This window comes from Xyrauchen texanus, chromosome 7, assembly GCF_025860055.1.
Source record: "Xyrauchen texanus isolate HMW12.3.18 chromosome 7, RBS_HiC_50CHRs, whole genome shotgun sequence".
NCBI classification, from domain to species: Eukaryota; Metazoa; Chordata; class Actinopteri; order Cypriniformes; family Catostomidae; genus Xyrauchen; species Xyrauchen texanus.
This window is the reverse complement of record NC_068282.1, coordinates 36,382,914-36,399,048: the sequence shown is the minus strand read 5'-3', so window position 1 is coordinate 36,399,048 and position 16,135 is coordinate 36,382,914. Positions and strand designations below refer to the sequence as shown.

General features: G+C 38.4%; 2 protein-coding genes across 3 annotated transcripts in view; one reads left to right on the top strand and one right to left on the bottom strand.

The window, feature by feature from the left end:
• Positions 1-11,356, bottom strand: part of LOC127646943 (transforming growth factor-beta receptor-associated protein 1 homolog) — a 57,501-nt gene extending 46,145 nt beyond the window's left edge. Inside the window, exons 1-2 of one of the 2 annotated variants that reach the window (XM_052130930.1) lie at positions 11,245-11,356; positions 4,485-4,711 (exon numbers count right to left, since the gene is read on the bottom strand). The gene's annotated coding sequence lies outside the window, so the exon portion shown is untranslated. Of the gene's footprint in view, positions 1-4,484; positions 4,712-11,230 lie in introns of both variants that reach the window. The other variant, XM_052130931.1, reaches the window with a different exon arrangement.
• A 1,111-nt stretch (positions 11,357-12,467) lies between these two features.
• On the top strand, positions 12,468-13,252 carry LOC127647064 (diphthamide biosynthesis protein 3-like). Its single transcript, XM_052131140.1, has 3 exons — positions 12,468-12,575; positions 12,928-13,002; positions 13,178-13,252. Exons 1-3 carry the CDS (start codon positions 12,468-12,470, stop codon positions 13,250-13,252), a joined length of 258 nt encoding a protein of 85 aa, XP_051987100.1.
• Positions 13,253-16,135: the final 2,883 nt, after the last annotated feature.

The window sequence follows — 16,135 nt, the reverse complement described above, 5'->3', positions numbered from 1 at the left end:
ACTCCAGAGTTACATGGCTTCAAAGAGGCTTCAAAGAAAGTGTTGTATTTGACATGTGTAAAAGTTGCTCATCAATCAGTTTTGAAGGACTGTAAAGAAACAAAGTAGTCACTTCTCCTAAAAGGCGCTGGAGGTTATTGTATAAATGTCCCATTGAAAAACAAACTGCAGATCTACAGTGGAGAATATTAAATTTTTGGACCAAACTATAAGGCTTCAGACAGGTGAAGAATTGGTTTAATTAAATATCTAATAGGTGAAACCAAATTGGCAATATGGGTAACAAGGAAAAGAAAGTTAAAAGAAGATGTTTTAGTAGATCCAGAGTTAATTTTAAGAGCTTTTGTGGCTTCAGAGCAGAGAGTTTGTCTATTTTAAACTGACTACAAATCTGATTTGTTTTATGGAAACATGGGGTTTTAGTGAGGTTTATGAGGAAAACCTTATTTTTTTAAATATATTTTTAATTGCTTTGTGGTTGGTGTATTTTTAACTGTTGTGTTGTATTCAGTTATTATTTAATTTTTAAATTTGTATTATTTTTTTGTATATTGATATAGTTTTGTATGTGATGATGTTGTTAATTGCAAAATAATATTTTAGAAGGAAAACAAATTGTATAAATAAAGAGATATAAATGTCAATGTCTCACTCTCTCTCTCTCGTGCACATGTGCGGAGTGACTGTGGGGAGCGTGTGAATGGAGTGAGCGTGTAGCTGCTGTGTGAGGTACGAGTGGTTTATACTTTATTTCGTTGTTTTGTTTTTGTAAAAAAGGAAAAGCGAGTGTTGTGTTTAGCCGGGGTGATGGCTCCCGCTTGTTGGAAGTATGGCTACCCCAGGCAGCGGGAGTTTAAACTCTCTGACAAGGCATCATGGCGTGAAGATAGATTCAGCTGCTGAAATCTTCCCTTTTTCTTTTCTTATTTCTTTTCTCTTTTTTATACATACATTAAATGTGCTAGGGCCCCTCATGCACTAAATGTGTATTTTGTCCGTTTTGACCATAGATTTAATATTTAAAAAACAAATAATGTATTTACTGTTTCAGTCACACCCCTCCCCCTCACAATGGTTCATTCCACCTGCGCTGTCCGAGCTACGATCGCTAGTGTAGCGTCTCTTGCTTATTGCACTTGCTATGATGCAGTGCAGACAGGCATGTCACATCAAAAGTCAGGGCATCAAAAACGGAAAGAAAAGAAGGAAAGAGAAGACAGAGAACACCGAAGTCGACAGTATGTCACACAGTTTTTCAAAAAGAAAGGTAGCTTCCCCTATTCCTGTATTCCAAAACTTAAAGAGTTACTTATTTTTGTTGCTACATGACCTGCTTTTATCTAGCTAGCTTAGTAAAATAATTACTGAATTATGATTTACATCCAACAATAATAACATCTCTGCTGTCTCCGGGGTTATCATGTCTCGTAGACACAGATTCAGCGGCTGCTGCACACCCACTTCCTCCTTCCCCCACGTCCCCCGTCCCCCGTCCCCGTCTCAGCCGAACAAGGTGATATGGGAAACCAAACAAACCAAAAGTGGGACGAGACAGCGGGGGTTTGCAGACTGACATGTCATCTGCGCGGTTCAATGGTCTGCGCGAACTTGTAAGGAAGGAGGGGTTTCTTTATTGTACATTTATTTGCATGTATGGTTTGCGCTGCGCTGTTTAAATTGGTCAGCGCAGCGCTGGTGAGGATTGTTCGCGCCGCGCTGCCCATTGGGTGTCACTAGGAAACACGTCCGCGCTGCGCTGACGAATCGGCAGCGCGGCTCGGACCATTGAACCGCGCAGGTCAGCGCGGCGCGAGCTCTGTAAACCTCCGCTGTCTCGTCCCACTTTTGGTTTGTTTGGCTTCCCATAAGGTAAGCCTGAGCGCGAAACTTCACGAAGATTGAAGCCTCTAAACACGTCTTATCTACTGTGTTCGCCACATGATGATAACTTAACAAAAAGTAATCTACACGCTTCAAAAATTACAAAATCAGTTTGCCGTGTGTGTGTGTCGTGTGTTCTGTGAAGTGACAATGCTGTCAAACGTGACGTTCTTAATGTGAATAAAATGCCCCAGACAAAATAATATAAAATTGAATAAAACGTGTCTGTAGTAATCATTGGCTATAAGGAGTTTACAAAATAGATATTTTAATATTTTATATTAAGAAAACTAAATAATATGGTTAATATTACGTGTGTGTGTGTGTGTGTGTGTGTGTGTGTGTGTGTGTGTGTGTGACTTATACAGATGCAGAGTCAGCTTTATTGTCTGCACCTCGTTCTCCTATTGATTTCAAAATACAACACTGATCTGACTTGTGAATTTGAAGATGAAGTCAGACACCTCAACTCTGTATATAGGGCCACTTTCCCAGGGTGTCTGTCACCAATTGATCTGCTCAACAGCATTTACAAGATGCAGCTGCAGAGTATTTTGGGCAGGTCTGCATAGTTTTGCAAATATTTTGCACACTGCCAGTGACCGTTGCTGGTGGCGAGAGAGCATTCAGTAAGCTGAAACTGATAAAAAAATTATCTGAGGTCTGCTATGTTGCAGGATAGACTTTGTCACCTTGCCATCCATTGAAAGCAAACTGGCAAGAAAGCTGAATTTTGATGATTTGATACATGATTTTGCCAGCAGACAAATTTGGACTGATTTAATTATGGGTTAGTTCTAGCTGATGTTTCCTGATTGAGTAGTTTGACCCAGCTAAAGCTTGTTCATGTAAAGTACATGTCAATATGTGTACATTATGTTCTGTTGTGCTTGCAATTGCAATTGAGATAATAAATGTTCTCCCTTTTATGTAAACATGTACATATTTCTATATTTTTTACTTGTTTTTGTAGGCTTTGTACTCATCTTTAGACATTTTAATTATGCAATGCGCTAAGTATCTTTTTTTAAAGTATACTGGGCATGTTTATTGGGTTAAATTTTATCTGTAAAAAATGTAGGGGGCCCAGAAACTTTGGTTTCCATAGGGCCCAGAATTTCTGGCGGCACCCCTGGTGAGATTATCTGCCCTTTCATTCACAAATCTAAAGGTGACCTTCTGGTCATCCAGAAAAAAGTTGAAATATTAATATTTAAATAAAAATAGTTAAATAATACAAAAGTAACATCTCATAATAACAGTAAGCATGTGTTATTATGAGGTTTCTTTGTAAATCGAGGGGGTATTAAATAAATAAAGCGTAGGTGTCTTTAACAGCGATCGGATTGGGGGTGGATTCTAATCGCAAATTATCTGCCCTATGCCCTACTCACCCCAAAGTGCAGAGCCCTTGAATTGGGTACTCTGAAGGTAAAATATGGTGCTTCTTGTTAGGAATATAATAGAATAGGCTATTATTTGTCAAAAAGGAATTAATGGAAAGCAATATGTTTTTAATACAAGAAAAGTGTGTTTTAGACCTTCTTGGCCAACTAGTTTTTCCGTTTTTGTTGTTTTTTTTTTCATTTTTGCTAAACTTTATTGTATCATGAGGCCTTTGAAAGAAGCACATTTAGGCCTATGCATATTTTCCCATGTTCAGTGCAGCTGTATGCACAGGGTTGAGAGGGGTATGTATTCCACTACAGATTACAGAATATATGCTGTAAAATGTAATTTATAATGTATTCGGTTAAATTACTCAAGGTCAGTAACGTATTCTAAATACTTTGGATTACTTCTTCAGCACTGGTAGATTTTTTTAATTTGTTTTGACTATAAAAACTCTGCCAGTACAGTAAGCCAAAATACACATGTTAAAAATGCATTAAAATGCATAGATATTTTTACAGGAAAACAATAAAAAAATTATCATCAAGAATAATAATTTTGCCCTAATATCAAAGGTCTTACTAGGAACAAATTTATTATGATCCAACATGTATTTTCTTGATAAAAACATATGATTGTGCCTGATAACATGTGCATGTAAATGGCTAGAAATAGCATTTTAGCTTAGTGTAAAACTGACAATTTACACAAGGTTTATTTCTGTTTCTTCTGCTCCAAATTACTTCAAACTTACTTCTCTGTCTGCTCGTTTGAATGTAACACAACACACACGGTGTACAAATACACTTTGGATTGCATCATTTATAAGTATAAATGTTTTCCATCTGAAAGGACTAAATATTAAATGAAACAAATGACAATAAAATGCAAAGTAATCTCTTCAGTAATCAAAATACTTTTTTCAATGTAACTATTCTAAATCATTTAAATTCCAATGATTTAAATTGTAACTGTGGAATACAGTTACTTATATTTTGTATTTTAAATACGTAATCCCATTACTCACCAATCCTGTGGATGCAGTATTGGTTTGAAATTGTCAGTTTATTATTAATATTTACCATGAAACTTCATAATTGTGATTTTTTTTTATAAAATATTTGGTAGTTTCTGTAGAAACAAATACATTATTATAACCCCATGGACCACTGGCTAAAATAACAGATTAAAAAGGTCAACAGGACTCTTACTGTATTTTTTCCCATGCAAGATGTTTGCTTGTTAGGTCAGGTGATGGCACTGGACCCCCTTAGCTGTTCCTTCCAGTTGCCGGTTGACACGGGGAGCCAGCACCACTAGATCAAACACTCCCTCAGCATCGCAACCCCCAGTCAGTGGCGAAGACTCCTTGAATGGTTCCCCGGCCTCAGTCGGGCGGTGGGGGTATGTGGAGGTGAGGTCATGGTCAAGCGCCCATCTGGGGAGAGAGAAAGCGGTAAGGACATCCACCTGAGATGAATTGTGACATATTACCATCTCTATGTTCACGGTGAGAGTCAGGGTAGATCAAAAGATGGCCAGTTCACAGAGAGTGGAGAGAGACAGGCAGACCAGGGTCTTCATGTCTGTTCCCTGAGGGAGAGTCTTGTGTTGTGTGAAGCTGAAAAGGGTACTGTTTATTTGAGTGATGCTGAAAAGCCGTCTTATGTTTGAGTGAAGCTGTACAGTGATTGCTGGTTATTTGTGAATAAAACAGACTCATGTGAACTGTGGAAACTGGTTCCCGCTCCATTATCTGCCCAACCTGAACCTTTGTTACACATATTAAAGTGTATAAGAATAGTCCTGTGGCGGACGCCAGATGGAAATTAATGTATTCTTGGATCTATATGAACCATATAGATATACACAGTATGGTTTACTAACCCTCTCACAACATGATTGGAAAGTAGTTTTAATTTCTTATGGGAGTGCTTTTGACTCTTAAAGGGGCAGTTCAACAGCATATAATTAGGTGGCTTTGTTGATTATAGTTGGTAGCCCACATGAATAAGGACTTGAATGTAAGAAGCGCTCTAACATAGAGGACTTGTGAGGAGATGAACATGTCCAGGTTATAATATCTCACGGATGTGTTTTTTGTGGACAATCATGCTGCCAAAGATATGTTCTGTAAGGACACACAATTTGTCCACGCCCATGAAGAGGTCATGCCTCTGGTTGAATGCGCTTTGACACCAACTGGGCATTTCGTGCCCTGTGATTCATAAGCGAGGGTTATAGCATGAACTATCCAGTGAGAGAGCCCTTGTTATATTAAAAAATATAACAAGGGCTTCCCTGCTTTATAATCAGAATGAATGGTACCTTAGATTTTTAAGCCAAAAAAAAGGACATCAAAAAAGTTATCCGTACGCCACCAGGGGGTTAATAAAGGCCTTCTGAAGCGAAGCTATGTGTTTTTGTAATAAAAATATCCATATTTATAACTTTATAAACTATAACCACTGGCTTCCAGTAACGGCCATCCACGCGTTCACTGGCTTCCTCTATCCTCTGTGCTTCTGTGTTTGTCACTTCTCACTGGAGCTTGCACTACACCTACATCATAGGCCGGAACTCAAGACTCTTTGGAAGTGCAGACGGCCGCTACTGGAAGCCAGTGATTATAGTTTGTGGATTATAGAGTGAGGTATGCTGAGATAGTTGTTACATAAACCTTGAGCATTGACAGGGTAAGACCAGCGTCCAGCCGTTGTTGAAGGACTGTCAAATCTTAGCTATGGGGCAATTCACCGGGTCTTTACCATGTGAAATTGAGTCATGCTCATTAATTGTGGTGATCGGAGTCTGCCCTGGTGATTAATGTACGCCACTACTGTTATGTTGTCCAAACGAATCAGAACGTGGTGATTCACAATGTCAGAATGAAAAGCGAGGTGGCTGGCATACAAACTGAATCATATAACTATGCTTGATTGTTTTTAACACTCAGTTTGACAAGCTCATGAGGGCTAGCCAAGCATTCGCACAGCGAGATAGCAGGCTTATTGATTCGTTAGCTATATGAGATAGAGCACCACTCACCATAGGAAAGTGATTGAGAACAATGTGTGGGGTGTATGATATGTGAAGAGGAAATGGCCCCTTTATCTGAGAATGTGTGAGTGTCTCGATTTTGTACAATGGGTGCTTTTTTCTCTTTTGTGAGAACAATTTATATTTGATTAATACACACAGAAGCTACATTTTGAACAATGTCCCGTTCCCAATGAACAGTACTGGGGAAGAAGGGAGAAATCCTGTGTGCCTCGAACTGAGCATTCTTCGGCTCTGGGTAAATAACTGTGAGCTCTGGCCTCCTCTTCGTGGGGCTGGTCATGTCAGGAACGTTTCTGCTGCCTGGCCGGGTTTTCCGGTCAACGCATAGTTCACGCTGAGAAGCCGGGTACTTACGCTTGGGTCACAGTTTGCGTGGCTTCACAGACGATAGATATATAAAGGATATAGTAACTAAAGCCGGAGCGCTGGGAGAAGCAGGTAGGAGTTTCACTGAGGAGGCATGTTAATCAATGACGAGCGTCTGAAGTGAAGAACCCGTTAACCAAGAGAGCCATCAAAGGAGATGTGGAGAAGTCTTCACTGGAACAAATAGGGGATTGGAAAGCCTCTAAGTGCAGAATCTGAGCACAGGTGACAAGTCGTCTTGCTGAGAAGTTCTGTCCACTGTAAATGTATATCAATGGTGAAGCAGAAAGGGTTCCAAGATGAAGACGAAGTCTGCAGTCTTGAAGGAAGAAAATTCTGAAGAAATGGTGACTGAACACCCACTTATAGGCAGACGGCACGCCTACAGGGGCGGGGCTCAGACACCATTGCCAATCAGAGGATTGGTGTGATTGTATAAGGGTTACAACAACAGGACACACCCCATAGTGGTTACAGCAATGTTGAGTGAACTGATTCGAAAGAGAACTTGCATGCTGTGTGCAGTATACACTATATAGTGTAGATCTAGATTAGTTGTCACACATTTTATTCCAAAAAATATTTCTCAGGGTAGATTTATTTTATAACATTCCCCTTAAGCATGTTGTCACACTACGTGGTGTAAGTTGTCACAGATAGTGAGGTGGTGAAAGGGCAACCTGCCTTGATAAAAACTAAATTCTAATAAATTGCCTTTAAAATATAGTTGACCCTTGCCAAGGAATAGTTCACCCAAAAAGGAAAATTCTCTCATTAATTAGTATAATTACTTACCCTCACGCCATCCCAGATTTGTATGACTTTCCTCTACAGAACAAAAACTGATATTTGTAGAACAATATCTCAGCTCTGTAGGGCCACACAATGCAAGTGAATTGGTACTTTGAAGCTCCAAAAATCACATAAAGGCAGCATAAAAAGAATCTTGATCATGCCAAGACACTGCAATGTCAAGATGTACAGTGAAAAAGGAGTTATATTTTGGTATGTTATAACACAGCTCTAATTGGATTGAAGTAGAAGACATGTATTAAAACACTGTAGTCTTATGGATTACCTTTTCTCTGCCTAATTTTTTTTTGGAGCTTCAGAGTTTTGGTCACCATTCACATGCATTGTATGGACCTACAGAGCTGAGATATTCTTCTAAGAATCTTTGCTGGTGTTCTGGAGAAGAAATAATGTCATACACATCTGGGATGGCATGAGGGTGAGTAAATGTTGAGAGAATTTCATTTTGGGTGAATTATTCGTTTAATATATGCATGATTTGATTATATTCGCTTGTTTACCAAAAAGCTAAAACAAAAAATATTATAACATGGAAAATTTACTTTGGTTAATTTTGGTAAATTTACTAAAATATGTCCTCATTTAAGAGGGATTTGAACTTGGTGTTTGAAACCAACATTGTAAAACCTCATTTGTGGACATTTGACTCCCAATTCATATCATTGATATAGCCCCTGTGACAACATACCCCATGTGACAACTAGTCCCAATGTCCCCTACGGCACAAAATGTGGAATGACCGTTCTATTCTGAATATAGCCTTATTCTGTTAATAAGCTGTCTCATCTACCTACCATGCATCAAGTGTGCCATTTGGGATAGGGCCACTGTCAAACTGTACAACGCTTGTCCTATGTTGTACTGGAACCTATCCCAGCTGTATCGAGCCAAAGGCAGTAAAACACACTGGACAAATCCATCACAGGGCAACACATTCACACTCTCACATACAGGCAATTTAGTCTCCAATTAACTTAACCTGCATGTCTTTTGGACTGTGGGGGAAACCGGAGCACCTGGAGGAAACCCATATGAACACGGGGAGAACATGCAAACTCCAATTCTTCATGAGTATTCTCCATGTCACCATGTCATCAACATCACCATGGTATTTTATAGTAACCACTAAATAAAACATGGTTACTATGATAACACCGTATTACTGTGGTAACAAATATAATTGCACTAAAACGATGGCTTCTGCCAAAAATTACTACAACATTACTTTATTTTACTCGGATCAAACCTCTGTCTCAACTCTCTGACCTTCATTTTGTCATTTGCACCTAGTGCAAATAGTCACTCCGTGATAATAAAAATGTTATATTATTGAATTTCTGTGGCCAATTGAGCCAGAACTCGAACACATCACTTTCTTTGCTCTGAGGCGACAGTGCTACCCACTGAGCCACCGTGTCGCCTTCACAGCACCAGGTAGATAGAAATTTGTCTCCCTCTGGTGGATAAATTCTGAACAGCCCTCTGCATTGGAGGACCTTGCCTGATGAGGTAGGTTTGACGGTTTAGGTGTCTCCTAATATCCGTAACCACGCCCCTCCAACTGACAGTAGACAGGCTGCCAGTGTGTTTGCGAGCATTGACAGCGTGTGAAAGGAGAGATGGCGAGGAGGTGCATTTTTGGTTGTGACACTCACGGAACACTTTTTACCATTCGAACCCTCCGCATGTAACGGCTCAAACATGTAAGGTCTGATTCCCCCCATGACGAAATGATCCTCCGTGTGTTCCTGTTCTTCTTCATCTTCCTCCTCCTCCTGCTGCAGGAAGGGGACTGCTGGCGGTGTTTCAGGCGGCGAGTAATCCTCAACAACCGATTGTAAACTTGCGTTAAGATCTGCCTCCATTTCTGAATGAAACACCTACTTTTTTAGATCCAATCAGGTGCTAGTTGGAAAAAAGCCACGCCCACTATTTTGCCTCATTTAGTATTCCGTTTCTCTCGTAAATACGTCACAACACTGGAGAAAAGTCGTTTGCAACTTCCGGTTCAAGGGGACTTTAACTAAAGACGTTTGCAGACGCTTAAAGTAGGCTAAATGTATTAAAGTAGTAATTAAAATAAAAAAGTAAAGGAAAACTTGCTAAGAAAATTCAATAATTTAATTATTTTTGTTTTGTAAGCTCTGTATATAATTCGGGGAGTAACGCTTTCATATTGCTCAAGTGTTACACTTTTCTCCAAATATTTTCTGCCTACTTATTTACCAAAACATTTTATATAAAATTAATAGAAGAAAAAACAGTGAAAGAGCTTTAGTCGAGTGGTAACTGGGCAAAAATGTTGCAATGGTGCAGACGCGGAGCAGGTTTTTTCCAAGGAGCATACTCATACTCTATTTCACCTGGCTCTTGTAATAGCAGTTACACTATACGAATGCAATGCTAAATTTGTTACTCTGAAACTTTACTCAGAACTTCGTTCGAGGCTAAAGATCATTGCAAAGACTATTAATCGGCCGTCGGTAAGCATGTCACACTAAACGTTGTAAGATTCCAAATTTTCAACTACAATGACAGAAATCCTTTAGGATTCAGGAGATTTGTCTCAGAGGGCAGAATCATGGCCAAAATGTATAATCTCACGAAATTCTTAAGGTGGGTGCACACTGAACGATTTTGGTTTACGATTCTGCCGCCTGAGACCAATTTTGGAAATCCTTAAGTATTTCACTCATCGCAGGGCAAAATCGGCAATCTTACAACGTTCAGTGTGACATGTTCACAGATGGCCGAATAATAGCCTTTGTGATGATCTTCAGCCTCCGACGAAATTTGGGCAGTGTCTGAAATTTAGCATTGTAGCAGTAGTGTGACTGCTATTATGACGGTGTTAGCACCACCATGGCAACACTTGTGCCCAGTTATTACTGTACTCGAGCACTTTCAATGTTTTTTCTTCTTTTCATTTTATATAAAAAGTTTTAATAAATAAGCAGAAGATACTTGGAGAAAAGTATAACACTTCAGCAACATGAAAGCATTATTCTCTGAATTAAATAAATACAGAGCTTACAAAACGAAAATAAATACATTTTCTCATTTTTTTCTTTACATTTATCATGCATTTTCTTTACAACGTTGTTTTAATTACTATTTTACTTTTAATAAATTTACTTTAAACGTCTGTACACTTCTTTAGTTAAGATTCATGCCACTTCAATTTTATTTATTATATATATATATATATATATATATATATATATATATATATATATATATATATATATATATATATTATCATCCTTTATGAATTTTCGAAATTTTGCATGGCCGATAGGTTCCTAATCTAAATGAGGTAAAAGACGTAGCCTACTATAACCCACCTTTTTTGTTTTCTCCAGTGTGAATGGTGAAGTTTGTAATTTTGGGCCACAAATCTTTTCCAACTTTTCCACAATGAATATTTGCTTGTGGTCGCTCATTATTACTGTACGCTACCTCCCACACACACACGTTCATTCTCAACATCTGAAATTGACTGCGGTCAAGCCAGCCGCCACTTCGAAATGAGCGGTCAAACTAGCCGCACCTATATTTCGTGGTGCGCGTATACACTGGTTATTGCGGTATGACCGTCAGAACTAAAACAAGTTAATTCCTGCTAAGGCAATTTCACATGCATTCATTTATTCTGTCTGTCTGTCTGTCAGAAAGAAAGGAAGACAGAACGAAAGAAAGAAAGATTTTAGCACACCTCACTCATATTACCTTTTTTGTCCATACAGTCAGAAAATCATAAAAATAAAGGTCCTAGCTTCCACAGACCAATTTCACCTCAGATGGGGAGGACACCTTCTCAAGGTGTGAACTACAATGTTTCAGGACATTCTGATGTTGAATTCCAAAATAAGAGCCCCCCAAAACTTACATATTAGATGTTTTGTGTAAACATTCAGAAAATCATAAAAATAAAAGTCCTAGCTTCCACAGACCAATTTTACCTCAGGTGGGGAGGACACCTTCTCAAGGTGTGAACTACAATGTAACAGGACATTCTGATGTTGTCTTCCAAAATAACCCCCCCCCCCCCCCCCCAAAACTCATATATTACCTTTTTTGTCCATACATTCAGAAAATCATAAAAATAAAAGTCCTAGTTTCCACAGACCAATTTCACCTCAGATGGGGAGGACACCTTCTCAAGGAGTGAACTAAAATGTTTAGTTCAACGTGCCAAAAATTACTATAATATAACTTTAGTAAAATGTGGTTAATTTTACCCAGATCAAACCTCTCTCTCAACACTCTGACCTTTATCGTGACCAAATCATTTTGAGGAAATCAATCTTTTATATTAATTTTATTTATTATAAGTAGTACTGGCGACCTGTCCAGGGTGTCCCCCGCCTTTCGCCCAATGTTAGCTGGGATAGGCTCCAGCCCCCCCGCGACCCTGTACACAGGATAAGCGGTTGACGATGGATGGATGGATGGATGGATGGATGGATGGATTATAAGTAGTAAAGAAAAAATATTAATAGTTGAGACAGAAAACAGGATGGGAAGAACTGGGTCAAAAGGTGAATATGTATCTAGATGACCCGCATGACAATAAAATCACATCCATACCGTTTTATAAACCATTGGAGTAACACTCAGGGAACAGTTTGTCTTTAATGTCTTTGTTTCCACCAGACTACTTCAGTGCAAATAGCCGCACTGTGTGGCAGGTATTTACACCTAGTGCAAGTAGTCACTCCGTGATAATAAAAACGTTATATGATTTATATTATTGAAGTTTGTAACGCTCTCCAACATTAATGCGTTAATATGCGAGTGTAAAAACCACAGGCGAAATCATCTTAACAGAATGCGCACGCGCGAGATCTTGAAGAAATAGGGATCCCTTCTAGACACGACCCACAGCGGGCGCATGTTGAACCAGCACCGGTGATGCCGTTTAACTAAAAGCATCAGCCAAACTGTTTAATATGTCTGTATTTCACGACGAGGTTGAAATAGAAGATTTTGAATATGACGAAGAAACAGAAACGTATTATTTTCCCTGTCCTTGTGGGGACAGATTCGCAATAACGAAGGCAAGTTTGTTCTACTTGAAGAACAAAATCAAACAGTCATAACTTCTCAAATCACTTAAATACAGATACATCTTAGATAATCATTGTAGATTTTTATTTGAAGCGGGGTATTTATTATTGTTGCCTTTAACAGCGAGTTGATACGTAAACCTGACGAACAAATATATTGATCGAGACATTTTGTACATCTACTGTACATTTTTTCATTTCCCTTAGAATACTGTAGTCTATTTTTACTGACTTGAAATTCAAGAGTATAATAAAGTGACTAATGTTTATTTCGTTAGACATACTTAATACTTGAAAGGTACTTATTAGTGTGTTTGATAAGTAAAGCTCATATGTTGTGCAGGAGGATCTTGAGAATGGTGAAGAAGTGGCCACCTGTCCCAGCTGCTCACTAATAGTGAAAGTAATCTATGATAAGGTGAGATGTTAAGTATGATTTTGATATATATGTAGGGACCTTGCTTGGTTTTTGATTTGTTGTGCTGGACTGCAGAAAAAAAAAAAAAACCTAAACAGCTTGTTAAAGTTACATTTAGAGAAATCAGGTTGCTCATATGTAGGCTACACTTAAATATGCAATATCTTTGTTTTAGGAGCAATTCATGTGCGGAGAAGTAATTGAAGTACCAAAATCGTCAGAAAACAAAGTGGAGCTGGCCCAGAGCTGAGACAATCACATAACTCTTAGATCTGATAATGGACTTAATGTGCACATCTCTGATTTCACACTTCACAGAGATACTGTTATGTTTGCAGATCTTTTGTGAGGACAACTTACTGGACCTCTAGACTCAAGACACTTTTAGTGCCAATATTTTGCACATTAATTATTCAGTTAAATCTATTTATTTATTTTTTTTTAAAAAAGAAGCTATTTTTAACTATGCTCTCAGTTCTTATTTGAAAATAAATGTTCAGGAATTTTGATCACCTGGAACTTGACTACATATCATTTAATATTTATAAAGTCAAATCATTGGAGGATACACAGCCAGTCATAAGTCTGGACACACACCTACCTAACCAACCTAACTTTATTATTACTATATTCCACAATGAAAGTAACTAACCACTCAAGGGACTAACAATTAAAAATAATACACAAGTACCATTTAATTACTTGCCATGTAATGTTAAACTGAAAATCAACAACATGTCATGCTTAGACTCCCCGTTTGCCAGTGCTGTACGACTTCATGAGACCAAAATCTGGTGTGCTACTTATTGCTTTTGAACACCAGGGGGTGCTATATGTTTAACAACACTGATACAGAAGAATTCCCTATTTATCCGTAGGGAACATATTAAAGCTCCTTGGTAGGGAATGTATGACATCAGAGTGCACTCTATATCCATATACTGATATAACTTAACATACTGTATGTTATATATTGAAGTCTATTAAATAGCCTAATAGTAGCACAGTAGTAATGTTTGAGAATACAGTGTATTGGTCTGATTAGACCTAGACAATTTTTTATAATAAATTAAATACGAAAAGAATGTGGTTTAAATCACACTGTACGCATCATATCTGGAAGCATGGTTGTGGAAACTGTGCAATGGAGCAGCTTTTTATCAGCATTGATTAAAGCATCTTATAAAAATGGAAGGGAGAGTAAACAATGAACAAGTTTTAAGTCATTAACAAAACTGATGCGATGGAGAACATTCATCTTTTAGCACAACGATGACCACTGATATAAGGCCAAATTAAGATTGAAGTGTCTCAAGAACAAAAAACTTTCAAATTAAAATTTGTAACATTAATAAAAAATTCTGGTGATCAAGTATCATCCAAACATCCTGGACAAATCAGCCTGCCTGGGAGAAAGGGCTGTTGTCATGCCTGGACATTATACAAAGCTTGAACATTAAAAGCTCAAATACTTAATGTTGTAATTTCCGCAAAAGGTGGCTGTACAAAATGTAGAGATTGTGTACTTACACAAACAGCGTATTTCCTTTTTTGCTGTTGTTAAGTGTAGTTTCTCAAAATAATGTCTGAGTGCTTTGAAATAGACTAAAATATATGTTTTCAATATTTGTCATTCATTAAAACAAGAGAATTATATATGCATGATGCTTATAGACAATTAATTACTGGTATATTTAAAATAAATATATTTGATTTAAGGTTTGCAATTGTATTAAAATTTAGCATGCATAATCACAAAAAAATCTAAACTATATATTTTGGCATAAATTAAGAGAATATTTGTTTGATCATTTTTCTTTCAATACAGTAACTTGATTGAGTGGTTGAGCTTTATGCAATCAACACTTTAACATAAAAAGTTAAACTATTAATATATTAGTTGGGGCAAAATCATGTGATGTTGTGTTTTCAGGGTGGGATATTACCTAGACCAATATTTCCCAATCTATTTTGCCGTAAATACCCACACAGCACCATAAGGCTCAAGTACCCCTTCATCGACACTAAACCAAAAATGTGCTTATTGTACCAAAGGCTAAAAATAATTTATATTTCAATATCATTTATGGTGTTTATTCATCAACAACAACACAAAACAAAACCCAGTCAAATGAGCTGTGAAAAGCACAATTTGAACAGACTATACAAGGTAGGGGATCTTTTAACTTGGTAAATTAGAAAATATACATTTTACAAAAAAAATTAAATGGTACACTTTTGAAAACAATATTAAAACATATCAAAAGTAATTTACTGAGAAAGTCAAGTCCAGCCCTGGACCAGTGCCATGAGTTTATTCTTTTTGTGTTTACATCGGTTGTAACGATCCCCGTGTTCTCTGTTTTCCGCTTCTGTCACTTATTGCACTCCATAGGTTCACTTTTGTCCCTTGTTTAGCTCCACTGTCTCTCTGTCGGCTTTCCCGCTCACTGTTCATGATTATCACCTGTCTTCGTTAATCTGTCATTGGTCCTGTTTGCTCATTGGTTCCTTTGTTCTCTGTCTGTGTATTTAAGTCCTGTCTGTTTGTTCTGTGATTGTCGTTCGTTAATGGTAGTACAGCGTTTCCGTGTTCCAGTTCAGTTGTCTGTTTAACGCTCTCTGTCCGTGTTTCCCTTCCAGTCTGTCTTCTCGTTCGTGGTTACCCTGTTGTCCGTCAGCCCATCCAAGGTTCCCCTGCTGTTCCCGTGTTCCTGCCGATTTTCCCATTGTGGACTTTGCTTTGTTCTTATGTTTGTTTATTTTGTCCTTAACCTTAATAAAGCCCGCGTTTGGATCCGCACCTTGGTCTCTCTTCCCTTTTCATCACAGAACGAAAGACCCATCACATGGATCCAGCGGCTTTACGTTCAAGCTGCAAGCTGCTAAGCCTCAAGCAGGGAGACCGTTCGGTGGAGGACTACACCCACGATTTCCTCTTGATTGCGGGTGCCACTGACTTCCCTGACTCCGACCTGGTGGCGTTTTTCCGGGCCAACCTGAGTTGTGCGCTTCGGGAACGGTTGCCACCGACGACGTACGGTTGGAAGCTCCAAGACTTCATTGAGGAGACTCTGCTGGTCTGCGATTCACCATACACTGTGGATGTCATCGAGGAGAGCCCTGCCACTCC

Bases quoted from the DNA above. Each gene is read 5' to 3' on its own strand.
- LOC127647064 (XM_052131140.1), top strand. From the start codon at position 12,468: ATGTCTGTATTTCACGACGAGGTTGAAATAGAAGATTTTGAATATGAC. The intron at 12,576-12,927 runs GCAAGTTTGTTC...TATGTTGTGCAG, and splicing joins ACAGATTCGCAATAACGAAG to GAGGATCTTGAGAATGGTGA. The intron at 13,003-13,177 runs GTGAGATGTTAA...TCTTTGTTTTAG, and splicing joins TGAAAGTAATCTATGATAAG to GAGCAATTCATGTGCGGAGA.